This window comes from Mustela lutreola, chromosome 12 (genome assembly GCF_030435805.1).
Source record: "Mustela lutreola isolate mMusLut2 chromosome 12, mMusLut2.pri, whole genome shotgun sequence".
Taxonomy (NCBI): Eukaryota; Metazoa; Chordata; class Mammalia; order Carnivora; family Mustelidae; genus Mustela; species Mustela lutreola.
The window spans coordinates 5567986-5583988 of NC_081301.1; the positions used below are offsets into that span (position 1 = coordinate 5567986).

The following is a 16003-nucleotide window of genomic DNA, read 5'->3' on the forward strand; positions in this document are numbered from 1 at the left end:
CCTCATACCGCCTGGCAGGGGGTGCCTCCCATCCCCACCGACCCCGCAGCGTGCGGCCTCTGCCTGCCCGCACCCCAGCCCTGGCCTCCACCGCCCCATACGCACTGCAGAGTAGGCACGGGGGAGCCTGAGGCCTGGCAGAACAGTTCCAGGGGCTGTCCCACGAGGGCGGTCACCTGACCCGAGCCGTCAGCCACCAGGAGCTGTGGGGGCACTGGAGGGCAGGGCCCAGCATTGAGAGTTTGGGGCTGGGCAAACCCAGGTCCCCAGCGCCTTCCAAGCAAGACCCAGACCTCTCACCCTTCAAGGCCCCGAGGAGGCCTTCTGGGACCACGGGGTGAGTGGCCCTTCTGGTCTCCCCACAGGCTTAGCCTGCTCATTGAATGTCTGTCTCGCCACCAGACCGAGGCCTCAGGAGTCTTGTCTGCCTTGTTCTCTGCTTTGTCTCCAATACCTCGTGGGCCTGGCCCAGAGGCAATGCCTGAGAGACGTCGGTTAAATGGAAGCAAACAGGCAAAGGCCCATCTCACCCGGGAACCAGAGCCCACACAGCCCAGCTCTGGGCCTCAGGGAGTCCAAAGTCTGGCCCGTTGACCACGAGCATCTGGGAGCAGAGTGGGGTCCCGTCCAAAGCAACCTTGCTCGGGATCCCTGAGCAGGAAGTATGATCCTGGGGCTCAACCCCGCCCCCTCGGAGCTCTGTGGGACCTCCAGCCCAGGTCTGTGTGTTCGTCTGTCCCTAGCAATACGGGGATGCTGGGCCTTCACCACCCCGCATCCCCCAGGGGCGGCAGGCCCCCCCACACAGTGGGTATAGAAGAGCGGTCCGCAGCCCGGGTGACTCAGGGGGGGACAGTCCCCAGCGCACCTTGTACTTCCACGGAATACTGCAGCACGGCCTCCCCAGCGGGGCTGCTGGCCACGCAGCTGTAGGGGCCTCCGGACGCCTCCCCCAGGCGCTCCAGGCTCAGCACGCTGCCTCCCGCCTCCAGCCACGTCTCGTTGCTCTCTGCCACGGGCAGCCCCTCGCGGTGCCAGGAGAGGGTGGGGGGTGGGTGGCCTCGGGCCACACACTCCAGCGCCAAGGGCCTCCCAGCCACGGCCTTCACCACACGAGGCTCCCCTCCAGCACCCTCGATGGTGGGTGGGACTAGGGAAGAAGCAGGGGGCTGCTCAGGGACCAGAGGGGGACACCTGTCTGCTCTCCGCCCAGCAGGCCAGCGTAAGCCCCTTGCTGACTGACCTCCCATGGACCACCTGCTCCCCGGCCCTGGCTGAAAGCGTTCTCTCCCTCCCTCTGCCCTGGGCCACATCCCTCCCCCAACACGGCTTGTCTCTTCTCTCCAACCCTGCCACCCTGCGAGCTCCCCGAGAGCAGAACAAGAGCACGTCTGTGCACGCCTCCGTGGCTGCACACAGTAGGTCTCTATTTCCGTGGAACTCAAAACCACGGGCACCCCAGGGCCCGAGACTAGCACCGCTGCTCCTTCAGGCCCCTTCCCTGGTCTGAGGAAGTGGATGCCGGGGGGCAGGCCAAGTCCAGAGGGTCTTTTGGGGCTCAGCCCTCAATGGCCATGGGCACAGCCGGAAGGGGGACTTCTATCTTCCCCCTGGAGGGGTTGCAGAGACCACAGAGCCCTCACCAGGGGCCATGGGGACACGACTGCCTGGAATGAGACTCTACGTCTTGTTACAAGCCCCTTCGAAAATTGTAGGAAAATGCATTTCCAGGAGGTCCTCTGATCCCCAAGTGACAGTCCCCGAGACGGCAGCTGGGCGGGTCCTCAGCAGCTGCTGGTGTACCCCGCGCAGCCCAACTTCCCTTCGGGGTCCCCGTGGCCCGGCCCCCAAGCCCTCCACACCTTCAGGGGCCAGAGCTGCAGAGCTGGGTCCTCTCCAGGGGCCGGGATGATCGCATCAGCCTGCATTCTGGGTCTCAGACCCCATGCCTGCCCACTTACACTCAGTTCCCCTCACCCCCGCTCAGAGCCCAGCCCTCCCCAGATGGGTCTACACCCAGGTCAACAGCACAAGATACACAGTCAGACCCCCCCTGTCCGCACACCGTGAACAGGTCGCATCACCTCCTAGCAAGTGACCCTCAGCCAGCCTCTCCTCCCCGCTACCCCCGGAACCCCCTGCGCTCCTGGATAAGTAAGTGTGAGACAGGGAGACAAGAGCCCAGCGCCCTGAACCCTGATGAAATGAGCTGATGCTGTGAAAAGCCCCAGGGGCCCCAGCTCACAGTAAGTGATTAACGAAGAGTGGTTAATTATTCATTGAAGAGCAGTGAAAAGCTGTACCCCCAGAGGGAAACATGAATTTTCCGCTTGGCTCTGCCTGGGCCCCCCAGACAGGCCTTCCCTACTCTGGCCTCAGCATCCTGCCCATCTGGGTGAGGGAAGCTGGATAAACCCAGATTCTCCCTGGTAACTCCTTAGTCTCAGTAACCTGGGCCTCTGGCCACACCCCCTCGGCAACTGTTGAAGACAGGCCCACCATAACCTAGAGTGCCCCACCCCCACCCCAGCTGACTGCTCCCTACTGCAACCCCCCACCACTCACCGTAAACCTCCAGCCTGGAGCTCTTCTCTGTGACCCCCACAGGGTTGCTGGCCTGGCAGGTGTACGTGCCAGCATCTATACCCCGGGCCCTCCCCAGCTGCAGCTGCCGGCCACCCCTGGTGTAGACAGCCTCGGCGCTGAGCGGGAGGGAGGCCCCATCCTTGAACCAGCTGATGTTGGGAGCAGGCACCCCTCGGGCCTCACACAAGAACCGTACTGGGTGGCCCTCCATGACGACCACCTCGCTTGTCTCGTTGGAGCCCCAGATGGTGGGAGGTGCTGAGAATGACATAGAGGGGTGCTGGTCACAGAGAGCCTCCCCAAGGCGGCTGGAGTCCCAGCCCCAGAGTGGTGATCCCATGCCCGTGGACCACAAACCCTACACACGTCACCAGCTCCTACCACAGGGTGTGGAATGCTTGGGGCACGGGGACAGTAGAGTGTCTGGGGACAGATGGGAACAGACCTCTTGGGACATGCTGATGTGGGACCCAGTCATCACAAGAGGTGTGGAGATGTTAGAGGAGCCCCGGCTCCGGCCTCTAGATCCACTCTGCTTCTAACTCACTGCGTGACCAGGCACAGGTCACTTCCCCTCTCTGCGTGTACTCAGTCTCCCCATCCATAAAATGACCGAAATCAGGGGTTCACCACAGGTGACACCCTCAGTGATGGAGGGGACATGCGGGCACAGCACAAACTAGCACTGGATCTCAGGAAGGAACAGCTCTGCCCTTCCCAAACTCCTTCCATCCTGATTACAACAAAGGGAAAGGCGAGGTTGGTAGAGGTGTACATAATCTTCTAGTACTTTCTAGAGCAGTGCTCTCTTGCTGCATTTGTTTTCAAGCCCCGGGCCCTCCCCTTTCCCAGGATCCAGGCAGGTGATTCTGGCCTCTACTCCTGCCGGGCGGAGAACCAGGCTAGGACTGCCCAGAGGCCCTGGCTTCCCACTTGGGAGTGGAGACATCAAATATCCTTTGAAATAAGTGTGTTTCCATGTAAGACAAGGGACTCGATTTAAAGAAATGATCATCCCAAGCAGGGTCAGGAATAGGAAAGCTGCAAAGCTGCGGATGGGGACAGTGGGATTCAGGAGCCTGGGGCCAGATTCCCTGTCCCTCCCCACAGCCGTATTAGACCGGGGAGCTCCTCCTCCTGGGCCCCCATCTCTGCCCCGTCCTGCCACCGTGCAGCGGGCAGCCGTGACGGGGGTGTCGGGCTCACCCTGCATTCTGAGCCGGAAGTCCTTGGCCTGCTGGCCGGCAGGGCTGAAGGCCACACACTGGTACCGTCCCTCGTCCCCCAGGTGACTGCTGGGGATTCTGAGAACCTGGCCATCCTCCTGGAGCTGGACGTGAGGGTCTCCTGGAAGGACAGGCCTGGAAGGGTGGGCATGAGAACGCCACCGGTTAGGGCAAGGCTGCACAGAGGGGAGCCTGCCTCCGGTGAAAGACGAGTCTGAAAGGTTCCAGTTGCTGGAAAGAGTGCCCATCCACCGAGGAGTGCCTATAGTGGAATGTTATTCAGCCAGTGTAGGCCCAGGATGACTGGCTGAGAGCTCAGAGGATGGTTGGCATTGTTTAGCAATCTGCTATTTTTTGTTTTACCATTTTTTTGTGGTTGTTGTTTTCTTAAGATTTTATTTATTTATTTGACCGAGAGAGAGCACAAGCAGGCGGGGTGGCAGGCAGAGGCAGAGGGAGAAGCAGGCTCCCCACTGAGCAGGGAGCCCAAAGAAGGGCTCGATATCCCAGGACTCGATATCTGCAGACTGCCGCAGAATGTCACGTGCATGCACACTAGGAAATGAAAAAATTCATTCGATTTGCTCTATCGCAGGATCTGCTCTCTTGCAGAGTGCTGGAGCTGAGGCCGCGGCATCTTCGAGATGTGCCTGTACCGCTCCCTGCTCCAGCACAGATGAGCCCTGAGAACTGCGTACTAAGTTAGGCACGCTGGGCCCAGAAGGACATGTACTCCATGACTGCGGGGAATTAATCTGAAATACAGGCACATCTACGGAGATAGTGAGATGACTAGTGATTGCCGGGGCTGATGGGTATGGAGTCCCCTTTTGGGGTGACAAAACGTTCTGGTACTAGAGAAAGGGGACCGATGTGTGCCCGCGGTGCGTGCACTAAATACTACGGAAGTGTGCGCTTTAGAATGGTTGATTTTATATTTTGCAAATTTTACCTTAAAAAAAAAGTTAAAAACAAAAAGCAACACTGGCTAAGTAATGAGAAAATCCTGCGGTGGGGGGGGGGGGGGGGGAAGGAGAGTCCCTGGGTAATGGCAGGCGGGGGCGGGAGGTGTCCCATGCTGCCCTCTGCTGCCTGGGTCCTGGGTGGCACGTGTGATGCCCGTCAGTCTTCCTCACTCGAGTTTGCCCTCCCCACGGCCCCCCTCCACCCAGCCCCGGCCTGGGCACCACCCCCATACCATGCACCAGGAAGACCACTCACTGCCCGTCCTTGGTCCATTCCACCTGGGGTGCGGGGACCCCCGAGGTGCGGCACTCCAGCTCCACCTCTGCACCGGCCAGGCCCAGCACCTCCTGGGCAGCCCCGGCTCCAAGCACGGAAGGAGGAACTGGGTGTCAAGGGGTAGAGGGGAGAAAACTCCTCAAATCCTGCATAGGCAAAGGCCCTGTGGTAGGCCTTCGTCTGTGTGGATCCCCAGCTCGGTGCACCCTTCCCTCCCCATCCGTCCCTCACTCAAAGCTCCCTGGCTGGATCGGGACCCTGCTCTGTACTTTCTCAGCAGCCTGTATGGTTTTTTTGTAGCACGTAACACAACACTAATTACAGGGTTCAACATGTGATTGTCTAGTGTCTATACTGAGAGCTCTGTGAGGACAGGGACAGGATCTGTCGTGGGCCCCTCTGTGTCCCTGACACTCAGCAGGCAAAGCCCCCCTCCTCCCCAGCCTCCATAAAAGGGTAGGGGCTCAGTCACTCACTGAGCACGAGGAGATCGAAGTCCCTCTGGGCGGTTCCTGCCTGGTTCTCCGCCCGACAGGAGTAGAGGCCGGAATCACCCTCCTGAATCCTGGGAAAGTGGAGGGCCCGGGACTTGTCCAGGAGATGGTGACTGCCTGTCTTGGGGATCTGGGCAGGAGAGGCCAGAGGGAGCTGGTGAGAAGGGTCTGGCCACTCCCTGACATCAGCAGTGAGAACCTGAGGCCCAGGGAGCTAGTCGGTGACTTGGAACTTGGGGTTTCTGATAACGGTGCCATGCCCCCTCCACCATGCAGCCCCCCAGGCTTCCTTGTAGGAACGCAGGCCTCCACTGTCCAGTGCATTCCCCAAAACCCCTGTCACATCCCCTTGCCACACGTGGCACATGCAAAAACCCATTCAGAAGGCCCATACCCTATCCAAATCCCACCCACAGCCCGCCTCCCCCCACCAACCTCCCAAGGACACCCACCGGCTGCCCATCCTTGAACCACGTGATCTCAGGGGCTGGAAAGCCATTCGCGTCACACTCCAAAGTCAAGGACTGCCCGGCCATGCCTGACACATTGGCCCTCCGCCCGTCCTCCCGGATGCTAGGGGGCACTTGGGAGCAAAGAGAAGCAGAGAAGCTGTCCCCACCCCGGAGGGTCACGGCTACCCAGATCCCATCTGGGCCACTCTCCCTGGCCTGGACGGGCAGACTGCCTTTCCCCAGATTCTGGGGTCCCACCCCAGTTTCTGATCTGGCCACCAGGATCGACGTGGACCTGGGAGTGCAGCAGAGCCCACCCTGGGACCTGCACACCCCAGCTGTTCCCAGGCACTGTGCCACTTTCTCTGACATTCTGCTCTGCAAGGTGCTGGGGCCCCCAGACCCATCTGGTTCTCCTTCTAACCTGTTGCTGGGGTCACCTGGGAGGGACCCCGGAGTCGTCATCTCTGAAGGTGGGGCCTGGGTCTATCTTTGTACCAAACCTCCCAGGCCAGTCATCACAGTGCAAGCCAGGGTGGCTCAGAGCCCTGGGGAGCTGGCGCCGCCCTACCTGGGCATCCTGGGGCACCCCTGGCAAGTACATACAAGTCATGCCCTGCTCTGGGGTCCCGGCTTACCGTAGACCACCAGCTTGGCTCTCCTGGACGTGGAACCTGCCTCGTTGGTGGCCTGGCACTCATAGTCTCCGCTGTCAGCGGGAGAAACTGAGGCCAGAAACAGGGAGCCTTCCTCCAGCACCTCCAGGTCCGGCCGGCCACGCAGAGGCTCCAAGGATGGGCCCTTCCGCCACGTGATGTGTGGCTTGGGAGTCCCTGGCAGGGCACATGGAGTCATCAGCATGAGCGCTCCCCCCTCTGCACCCACATTCCCGCCCCCCTCCCTTGTGCAAACGTCACCGACCCTCCGGTGGTGACTCCAAGCGCCTCCTCGCCCCTAGCCTGGCAGGAGTACCCATGTGCCCACTGCCTCCCACCCCGTGCTGCAGGTCCACTGGTCTCCCGGGGCTCTGAGGGCCACAGGCAAGGGGCCAGAGCCCTCTTCCCGGCTCCCTTCTCAAAGAGGGCCCATCATCTGGAATCATACCCCTGGCCCCGTGAGCTGGCCCACACTACTTTCTGCCAGTCAGCCCCAACTTTCTACTGAGCACAAGATGCTTTTACTTAGATTTCTTTTGCCTACCGCCTGTCTCCCAACAAGGGCCAGGATCTTCCCTCTGATTGCCTGACCCCACCCCGCAAGCCCAGGGCCCGGCCCACAGCAGGCGCGAACTGAATGCGCGAGCCCGCTGAATGCGCGAGCCCGCTGAATGCGCGAGCCCGCCGTACTCAGCATCTGTCCAGTCTGTGCTGGAAAGGGGAGGCTCCGGTGCCGCTGGGCTGCTCGTCCCTCCACAGGCATGGGGCTTGGCACTGCCGGCCACCCCCCAGCCCCACTGTGAGTGCCACAACCACCCTGGACTCCCTTCTTGGACACAACTCACTGCCCAAGGTCCATCTCTGCCACCAGGCAGAGATGGCCTGGCACACGGAGGACTGGGAACACACGGCTACCCCCCTGGGGCCGGGCACACAGTGGGGTCCTCAGATTGGTGTTGGGAGATGACCCAGCCTCCCGAGGGCCATACACGCCCCCGCCCTATGGACCTACTGGACGACGTCAGGACAAAGCGCTCTGAGCGCCGGGCCCTCCCTGGCCCTCCTTCCTTCACTGGAGCCACATAGGAAGGGGACACTCCCCAAACGCCAGGGACAGCGCCCTCACACCTCCATCACCCCCCTCCCTCTTGGCCAACGCTGGTCATGGGGACCCACAGTGTGGGCGAAGCCACGTGGGCTAATGCCACGCCCCACCCCAGACACAAGCCCCCCGAATCGCTCCTCCAACCTCAGCCACGGGGAAGAAGGGGTGCACCACCCCATTTGGGCCAGTTTCTGATCTAGGGTGGCCAGCAGGACATGGCACACCCCGGGCATCCCAGGTGTCGCCTCCTTCTGGAGGGTCCCCAGGCCCTCCACCCCCCACCGTGGCCACTGTGCCTCCCGTTCTGGGACTCTGCCCACCGCCAGGAGGGGAGGGGGCCTGTCACCCACTCTGTGCCCACCCGTGAGCCTGCTGGAACCTCCTGCCACAGGGGCCTTGCTCCCCACAGCGGGCACACACAGGTGAGCACACACACGGCACATGTACACCACGCCACCTGCGTAAACACCAGTCCACACACACGCTGCAGCCCCCCAGGCCACACGTGCCACAACATGTGCTCACACATATGTACACACCAGACACACACAAGCCCCCCTCACACACATACACCACACACATCACAACATATACATATGCATACATACCCGCCACATGCGCAACATACACACGCAACACACACAAACGCACACCACACCACACGCATAAACACCACATGCCACCAACACATACACATATATACACACCAGACACACATACACCTCACACACCACACACACCCCACACCTCACACACACACACTCTACCACACACACACCACACACATATACACCACACATCACACGCACAAACACACACACTCCACAACACACAATGCTCCCCCCAGCTCCTCAGCTCTTCTGGAGTGGCTGACACCACCCCCATCCTCCCGCCATGCCAGGTCCCAGGACTTCAGAGCTGCTCTCCTGGAGGGACACTGAGTTTTGAACCCTGGAACCTGTTTTTAAAAATGCAAAACATCTAACCCGTCAATGAGCTCTAACCACAGAGCTGCCCCATATCTCTGCCCAGGGGACTCCGAACTGTCGGTGACAATCACTCACCTCACCTCCCCGCTCCTGTTTCACGGGGGCCTAGAGAGGAGCAGTGGTGTGGCCCACATCCCCAGCCAGGCAGCGGCCGGGCTCCTGGCCTTCCCGTCCCGCCCCCCAAGGAGCAGGCGGGTGCTGTCACCCACCGCGGGTACCAGGGCTTCTGCATTCCGAGCACTGGGCGCGGCACCTTCTCCTTAACCCTCTGAGCCCAAGGTGGCACGGCTGGTGAGTGCCAGCGCCCAACCCTGCCCACCAGGCAGCGACCCGCTTGAAAGGGAGAAGGCCAAGGGCACCTGGGGGGCAGGTGCTGTTTATCAGAGGGGGCTTGGGTTATGCTGATTCAGCTGATGTCGGGCCCAGAGGACGAGCCGCTGACTGACCAGACAGGATGAGGGGCACGAGGGGCAGAAGGGCCACTGGCTGGGTCCTCCACCCCCACCCATGCCCCCACCTCCCAGGACTGCGGATCGGCGGCTTGCTGTTCCCAGAGACAGGCACAAGGTGGCGCCCTGGCTGAGAGTGGGCTGTCGGGCCTCCAGGTGGGCGGGTCTCAGAGAGAAGTCCAGGAGGTTCCCGGGCTACTCCCACCCAGCCCTGCCTCCTACCTGCCCCTCCCTGGGGCCTGTTCCAGGGACTTCCCTGGGCTCCTGGCACCAGAAGTGACGCAGGGACTAGAACCAGATCTCCTGACTCCTTCTAGACTTCTTGCAAGCAGCCTCGGACCCAGATCCCCATCCAACACATCCCCCTGAGCCTCTACAGTGTGCCAGGCACAGTGCCGGGTCCCAAAACTCCTGCTGTTCCCCCGACCCCTCCCAGCTGTCCTGTGGGGGGGTCTGGAATGGCCCCACTGTACAGATGAGAAAATAGAGGCTCCGTCAAAAGGTACGAACTGCCTCATGGTATCTGGCCTAGAGGGGCCAAAGCGGGGCTCAGCATGGGATGGCTGACCACAGAGGTGGCTATCTTGGCCCCACAACTGTGCTGCTGCTCCCAAGGGGCCCCCAAAGGGCTAGTCTTCCCCGAGCCACGTGAATCCATCCTCTGCAGCGGCCTCCGAGCCCCAATCCCAAGACCCTTGGGCCGTCCTTGCCTGGGCTGTAGCATTCCCTAGAGGAGCTGGGGCTTAAGGGGCCCTTTGGGCAGGGTCAAACCTGCAACCACATATCGTGAGTCACCTCCTGGCTGAGTGACCTCTGACAACTTGCTTACACCCTCTGGGCCTAGATGGCCCCTAGTCAAAAGAAAAAAAAAAAGCCAATGCGAATACCCACCCTACGAAGTTGTCAATAGGATAAAAGTCCTGGCACAGTGCCGGGCTGAAAGTTTGGACCCCCTAACCCTCCGTAACCCGTGGGTACTGCCCCCAAGGTGTGACCCAGGGCGCTGACATGGAAGGGGTGCTCCTTCCCAGCCCAACCCCCCGGGGCCCAGCATCACCTCTGGCCGGGCACGGCAGGCTGGCGTTCTCTCCGGCCGCTCTCTCCAGCAGGCCGCTGCTCTCATCGGCCTCCCAGTGCGGCGGCTCTGCGGAGAGACGGCGTGACCCTACTTACCCCGGGGCCGGTGGAGAGGGCGTCCCATCCACAACCCAGCCCGGCATAAGGCCCTCAGCTTCCTGGCCGCTGGTGCAGACCTGCCTCCCACCAGGTGGCCCATGGGTGGCCCACGGAGAAGCCGCCAGGGTCCCCCAAGACTCTAGGGCTTGGAAGGTGGAACCTGGCATCGCCCTGCCCTCCGTGCCCCTCCAGCTGCCACTCCCTGGTTTAATTTCAAAATAGTGAGGGGCTCCTAGGTGGTTCGGTTGTTGGAGCGTCTGACTCTTGAACTCAGCGCACGTTGTGAACTCAGGATCGTGGGATCGAGCCCCACACCAGGCTGTGCTGCTGCTCCCGCCCCCTCTGCTCCTCACACCTCCCTCTCTTAAATAAATAGAATCTTTGTTTATTTTTTAAAAGATTTTATTTATTTGAGAGAGAGAGAGAGAGAGAGCACGCGTGCACATAAGCAGAGGAAAGGGCAGAGGGAAAGGGAGAAGCAGACTCCCCTTGGAGCAGGGAGCCCAATGCAGGATTCGATCCCAGAACCTGAAATCAAGACCTGAGCCCAAGGCAGACGCTCCACCGACGGAGCCACCCAGGCGCCCCATCAATAAAACCACTGATCCAGACCGCTCAGGCTCCAGGCACCTCCCACACTTTCTCTCACTGACTCCTCGCATATAATCAGGCCCATTTTCCAAGGGAGAAAACCCAGGGCCACAGAGTGGAAATAACCGGCCTACAGTTCTCCAGCTGGAAAGTGGAAGAAGCCGAACCTTGGCCCTGGCACCTTCTGTCCACACCAGTGGACAGGGTACCCACAAGCCTCCCTCACGAGGGACAGCGCTGCCGCCTCGGGGCACTGGAGGCTGGGAGGAAGGCAGGGGTCACGCATCTCAGAAGCCCTGGCTGCTGTGGGGGGAGGTAGGAGCAGTGAGTTCTGGGGTTCGGGGGACACTCACCCAGCACCCGGAGCTCCAGCTCCCAGGCATCCAGGCCGGCGCTGTTGGAGGCCTCACAGCGGTACACCCCGGCGTCAGAGGTCTGGATGACGGAGAAGTGGACGGAGCCCGCGGGCCCCCCACCCTGCAGGGTCACCCCGTCCTTGGACCAGTTCAGCCGCGGCTCTGGGCTGCCCTCAGCCACACAGTTCAGGTCCAGAATCTCTCCTGCCAGCACCTTCAGGACCCGCGGGCCCAGCTGCACCTGAGGGGGCACTGATATGGCCCCAGGGAGGGGCGTCAGGTCGTGGAGCCCCCAGGTGGGGGTCACAGAGCCCAGACCCCCAAGGAGGGCCTGCCTGCCCTCCCTTCTGGGTATCACCAACCAGCAGAAATCATCCCGGCGCTTGGTCTAAGGCTGACCATTCCTCATTCTGTCAGGAAAGGACAGCAGGACACCCCATGTGGACCCCCCAAAGTGAACAGTCTGGCCTTTCACCTGAACACATGTTTTCTCATCACAAAATCACTCCTCCGTGCTCCGCGGCTCCCCCCCCACCTTCCCCAACCCCCCCCCCCAGCCCTTCCCACCTCTCCCCGCCCCCCTACGCCCTCCCTCCCCCAGGCTGGGGAAGATGTAGGTGCTCACTTCTACCACATTCACATCTCCTCCGTCGCATTTGGTCTTTCCTACAGGAAGGTGATACCATGCCCATTTGGCAGATGGAAAAAACTGAGGCTCAGAAGGGCTGTGTGATTAACCAGAGCCGCCCACCCCTTCAGCTGATAGGAGCTGGAGCCTGCCTGGCTCTGGGGGACCAGGCCCCCCTGGGTCTCTATGTCCAGGAGCAGGAGGGTGTACACACCCCGCCCACCCCCACGCCTGCCGAAAACAATAGCAGCTTCCTCTGTGCTGCACGCCCCCTTATGACAACCATGGGATGGGCATTACTGTGGGCCCCCCTTCACAAAGGAGGAAACCAAGGCTCAGAGAGGCCTAGGGGCCAACCAAGGTCACACAGCCCAGTGGTGGTAGAGGCAGGATTCAAATCCAGTCCTCCCAGCTCTGAGGCCCTACATGTCACCCAGCCCCCCCGCTGCCATGTCGCTCGGATGTTCATGCAAACCCACAGCAAACCTTTGAGCCCTCGCCCTCTCTGAGCCTCGACGCTTCCACCTGGGAAATGGGATGCCAGCTTAGACCAGGGGACAAATTTTCTCGAAAGGGCAAGAGAGTAAATCTTTCACACGGGCCAGATGGTCTGTCTCTCAGCTACTCAACTAGCCATTGTGGCACCAAAGCAGCCCCACAGACCACACGTCCACAAGTGTGTCAGGCCGTGCCCCAAGAGGGCTGGTTTTATGGACACTGAAACCTGAACCTTGTGTAATTTTCACGCGTCACACAGTATTATCTGGGGTTTTCTTTTTCCCAATCACTTAAAAATGCAGACGGCGTTCTTCACTGGTGGGCCACGTGAAAACAGGAAATGGGGCAGATGGGGCCCAAGGGCCGGAGTTGGCTGACCCCGTCTTCAGTCATTCCCTGGGGCTTTTGGAGATGACAAGCTCCCTGGCTCTTTTTGGTGGAGCGACTCCGTGGCTAGTCTCTGTGGATGGGACCTGGACACCCACGGACATGTCCACTGCTGGGGTCCCAGCCGAGCCAGGAACCAGAACCCCCTCCTGTCTTCTAAGCCCCCACCAACCTAGGCCTGCCCTGTACCCTGCCCTCTGTTCTCAGGGCATCCCGAGCATGAGCACAGGAGTAGGGAGCAAGGGAAGGAAAGAGACAGGGCTGGAGGAAGGCAGGATGCAGGGGAGGGGAGGAAGCCCCGGAGGGCTCCCACGAAGAGGTGACAGGGCCCAGCCTGCAGAGAGGGAAGAGCACGGAGAAGGCCTGAGAAAGACAGAGGGAAAGGTGGGGCCACGGGTGAAACCCAGGAGACCAGCAGAACCCTACCTTGCACCTCGAGGTCGTAGCACTGAGAGGCAGACCCGGCAGGGTTGCTGGCCATGCATCTGTAGAGGCCGCTGTCACTGACCTGGGCCTGGGCCAGACGCAGGGAGCCTGATGGGAGGAGGCGATGCCTGCCGGAGCGAGGGGCACTGGTGAGTCCACAACCAACCCCACCCCCGTGGGAAGGACCTCCAGACCCAACTTGGAACTAGCCACCTACCCCTGGAAGCCTGCCAGGACTGAGGCTGGGTCTACCCCCAAGCTTCAGTCTCCCCCCATCCTCCACCTGCCTCTGCTTCCAGGCCAGGGCCAGGTCCCACCCCAACTGGTCTAAGACCTAATGAGTACTGGACTAGGAATCCACAGCTTGGGGCCTGGTCCATAGTCCGAACTTTCCTCACTGAGTAAATCAAGTCCCTTTCCCTCTTGGGGCCTCCATTTCCTTATCTGCAAAATGGGCACACCAGGAAGGCCTGCGTCTCGGGCTGGTGAGCGGATTCCATGTGGGTTCAGCCCAGGGCCTGGCACAGGGTCACCAGTAACTCCCCGTCTTCTACTGCACGCCCTGCCCTCAGGCAGCGGATGAGGCCCCCTTTGCCCGCCCTTCCCACGGCTTGTAGGGAGAAGCTGCCAGCCCAGAGACCCCCTGTGCCTAAGTGCCAGGGCCGGCCAGACTCGGAAGCCAGTGCTCTTTGGTGCCCTGTGGCCCAGCATGGTGCTGTGGAGGGAGCTGTGGAGGCTGCCCGTCACGGCCCTCCCCATCTGGCCCACCTTGTTCAAGGCACCTGGCCCCTATCCCAAAGGGATCGGGGGCCCCCAGCCAGACTCCTGCAGCTGGGCTGGACCCCAGGGGGCCCCTGCAGACATGATGTCACCGGCCCACATGTGCTGGCTCTGTGAAGCCCCTGTCCCCACAAATCAAAGAGGGCAGCTGCAGCCACTAGCCCCAGCTGGCCCCAAATGCAAGCGGCCAGCATGGGGGAGGGGGACCCCAAAGGCCAGCCCTGCAGACTGTGCTCCCAGGATACAGCTGAGCTCTAAAGCCCCATAGGTCTGGGCCGCCCCCTCCCCCTTCTGCTGAGCCTTGGTTTCCTCCTCGGCAACACGGAGGTGACAAGAGTCCCCATGTCCCAGGCATCTGTGAATCAAGTGCTGGGCATGTGTTTCTCAAATAGGTCAGTGTCACCGGCAAGAGACTCTCTAGGCAACCCCAGGCTATCTACTTTGGCCCTGCTGGGCCTCTGTCTCCCCATCTGTGAGATGGGGTAATAATCGCTCCGCTCAGCGGCCCCTCCTAGAGCATCCAGCAGGCACGTGGCGCAAGTTGTCTGAGGACAGCTGTAAGTGACACGTGGGGGGGTGGCCTCAGCCCAGAGCCCAGGCACTGGGTCAGAACACTGGGTCAGTCCAACCTTGTTTGGCCACACGCTTGCTATGGGAGGTTGATCTAGACATTTAACCTCCCTGTGTCCCCAATGTCTCATTCTGGAAACTAGAGACAGCAGTGGCGCTTATCCCTCCTGGGGTCATCGGAAGAACAGAATGGCCTAACGCGCAGTACACTGCTCAGAACAGAAAGTTACTGAGCAGACGGGCGCCTGGGTGGCTCAGTGGGTTGAGCCGCTGCCTTCGGCTCGGGTCATGATCTCAGGGTCCTGGGATCGAGTCCCGCATCGGGCTCTCTGCTCAGCAGGGAGCCTGCTTCCTCCTCTCTCTGCCTGCCTCTCTGCTTGCTTGTAATTTCTCTGTCAAATAAATAAATAAAATCTTTAAAAAAAAAAAAAAAAGAAAGTTACTGAGCAGAGGGCAGCGGTTACCATGGTGATGACGGCACAGGCACAAACAATACACAATACAGTTCTGCAGTGTTTAAAACGTTCACATAACTGGCTTCATGTGTATGTGTGTGGGGGTGTCCACTCATTTTTCACTGCTGTATAGTATTTCCATGTGATTCTACCATAATTCATGAACTGGTTTCCTTTGGTGGACATTAAATATTTAGATTTTTTTTCTTTACTATCTTCCTCCCTCTCTCCCTTCTTTCTCTCTCTCTCTTCCACCACCAGAGCTCTGTGCACACTGCTGTGTGTCCTGTAGGCACGGGCACAGGAGTCCTGGACCACAGCTCATATACCATCCACTCTCATTGGCACAGACCGCCTCCCTGATGGCTCGTAGGGCTCAGCTTCTCATCAGACTCTCATCAGACTCTCCTGGCCCCACCCTGAGACTCTGATGGCAGTGCCCCTACCCGGGTAGCAGATTGGAGCAAGGCTTTGACAACAGGTGTCCCCGCATGAACTACCATCTGCCTCTTTCAGGCTGACCTAGGGTCAAGGTCTCTGTCTCCCTAAGACTCCGTGTCCTCATCTGGAGTTACAGGAGCTGGTGGACGGGACATGACATGAAGCCTATGGATGTGGGGCAGAGCCAGGGCTCAGTCAACAACCAGCTGAGCTGCCCTGAGCTGGTTGCTTCATCTTTCAAAAGGGAGGGAAAACATTTCGGTCCCACTTCATCCCAGTAACGGGGGAATGCTTCCCCCACCTGGCATCACTTTCTTGGCTTGGTTTTTCTTACAATTGTTGTCTGTTTGGTTTCTTTAATTAAATAATGTTGACATCCACCAAACAAGGACCAGATCATTCTGAGAATGGAGTGTAGCCTCAGTCACACTGGCGGCAGGGACACGGTTCCCTCCCTCCCCCGCCTCACTGCACACCTCCACTGGCAAAATGGGGA

General features: G+C 60.2%; 1 protein-coding gene across 1 annotated transcript in view; it reads right to left on the reverse strand.

Annotated features, from left to right (window-relative positions):
* HMCN2 (hemicentin 2) overlaps positions 1 to 16003 on the reverse strand; it is a 144235-nt gene that overhangs the window by 65708 nt on the left and 62524 nt on the right. The window contains exons 23-33 of the mRNA XM_059141359.1: positions 13262 to 13389; positions 11320 to 11574; positions 10257 to 10343; positions 6639 to 6833; positions 6001 to 6131; positions 5531 to 5678; positions 5034 to 5160; positions 3793 to 3947; positions 2566 to 2844; positions 869 to 1150; positions 106 to 214 (exon numbers count right to left, since the gene is read on the reverse strand). Coding sequence (XP_058997342.1) covers positions 106 to 214; positions 869 to 1150; positions 2566 to 2844; positions 3793 to 3947; positions 5034 to 5160; positions 5531 to 5678; positions 6001 to 6131; positions 6639 to 6833; positions 10257 to 10343; positions 11320 to 11574; positions 13262 to 13389 — 1896 coding nt within the window. The remainder of the gene's footprint in view (positions 1 to 105; positions 215 to 868; positions 1151 to 2565; positions 2845 to 3792; positions 3948 to 5033; positions 5161 to 5530; positions 5679 to 6000; positions 6132 to 6638; positions 6834 to 10256; positions 10344 to 11319; positions 11575 to 13261; positions 13390 to 16003) is intronic.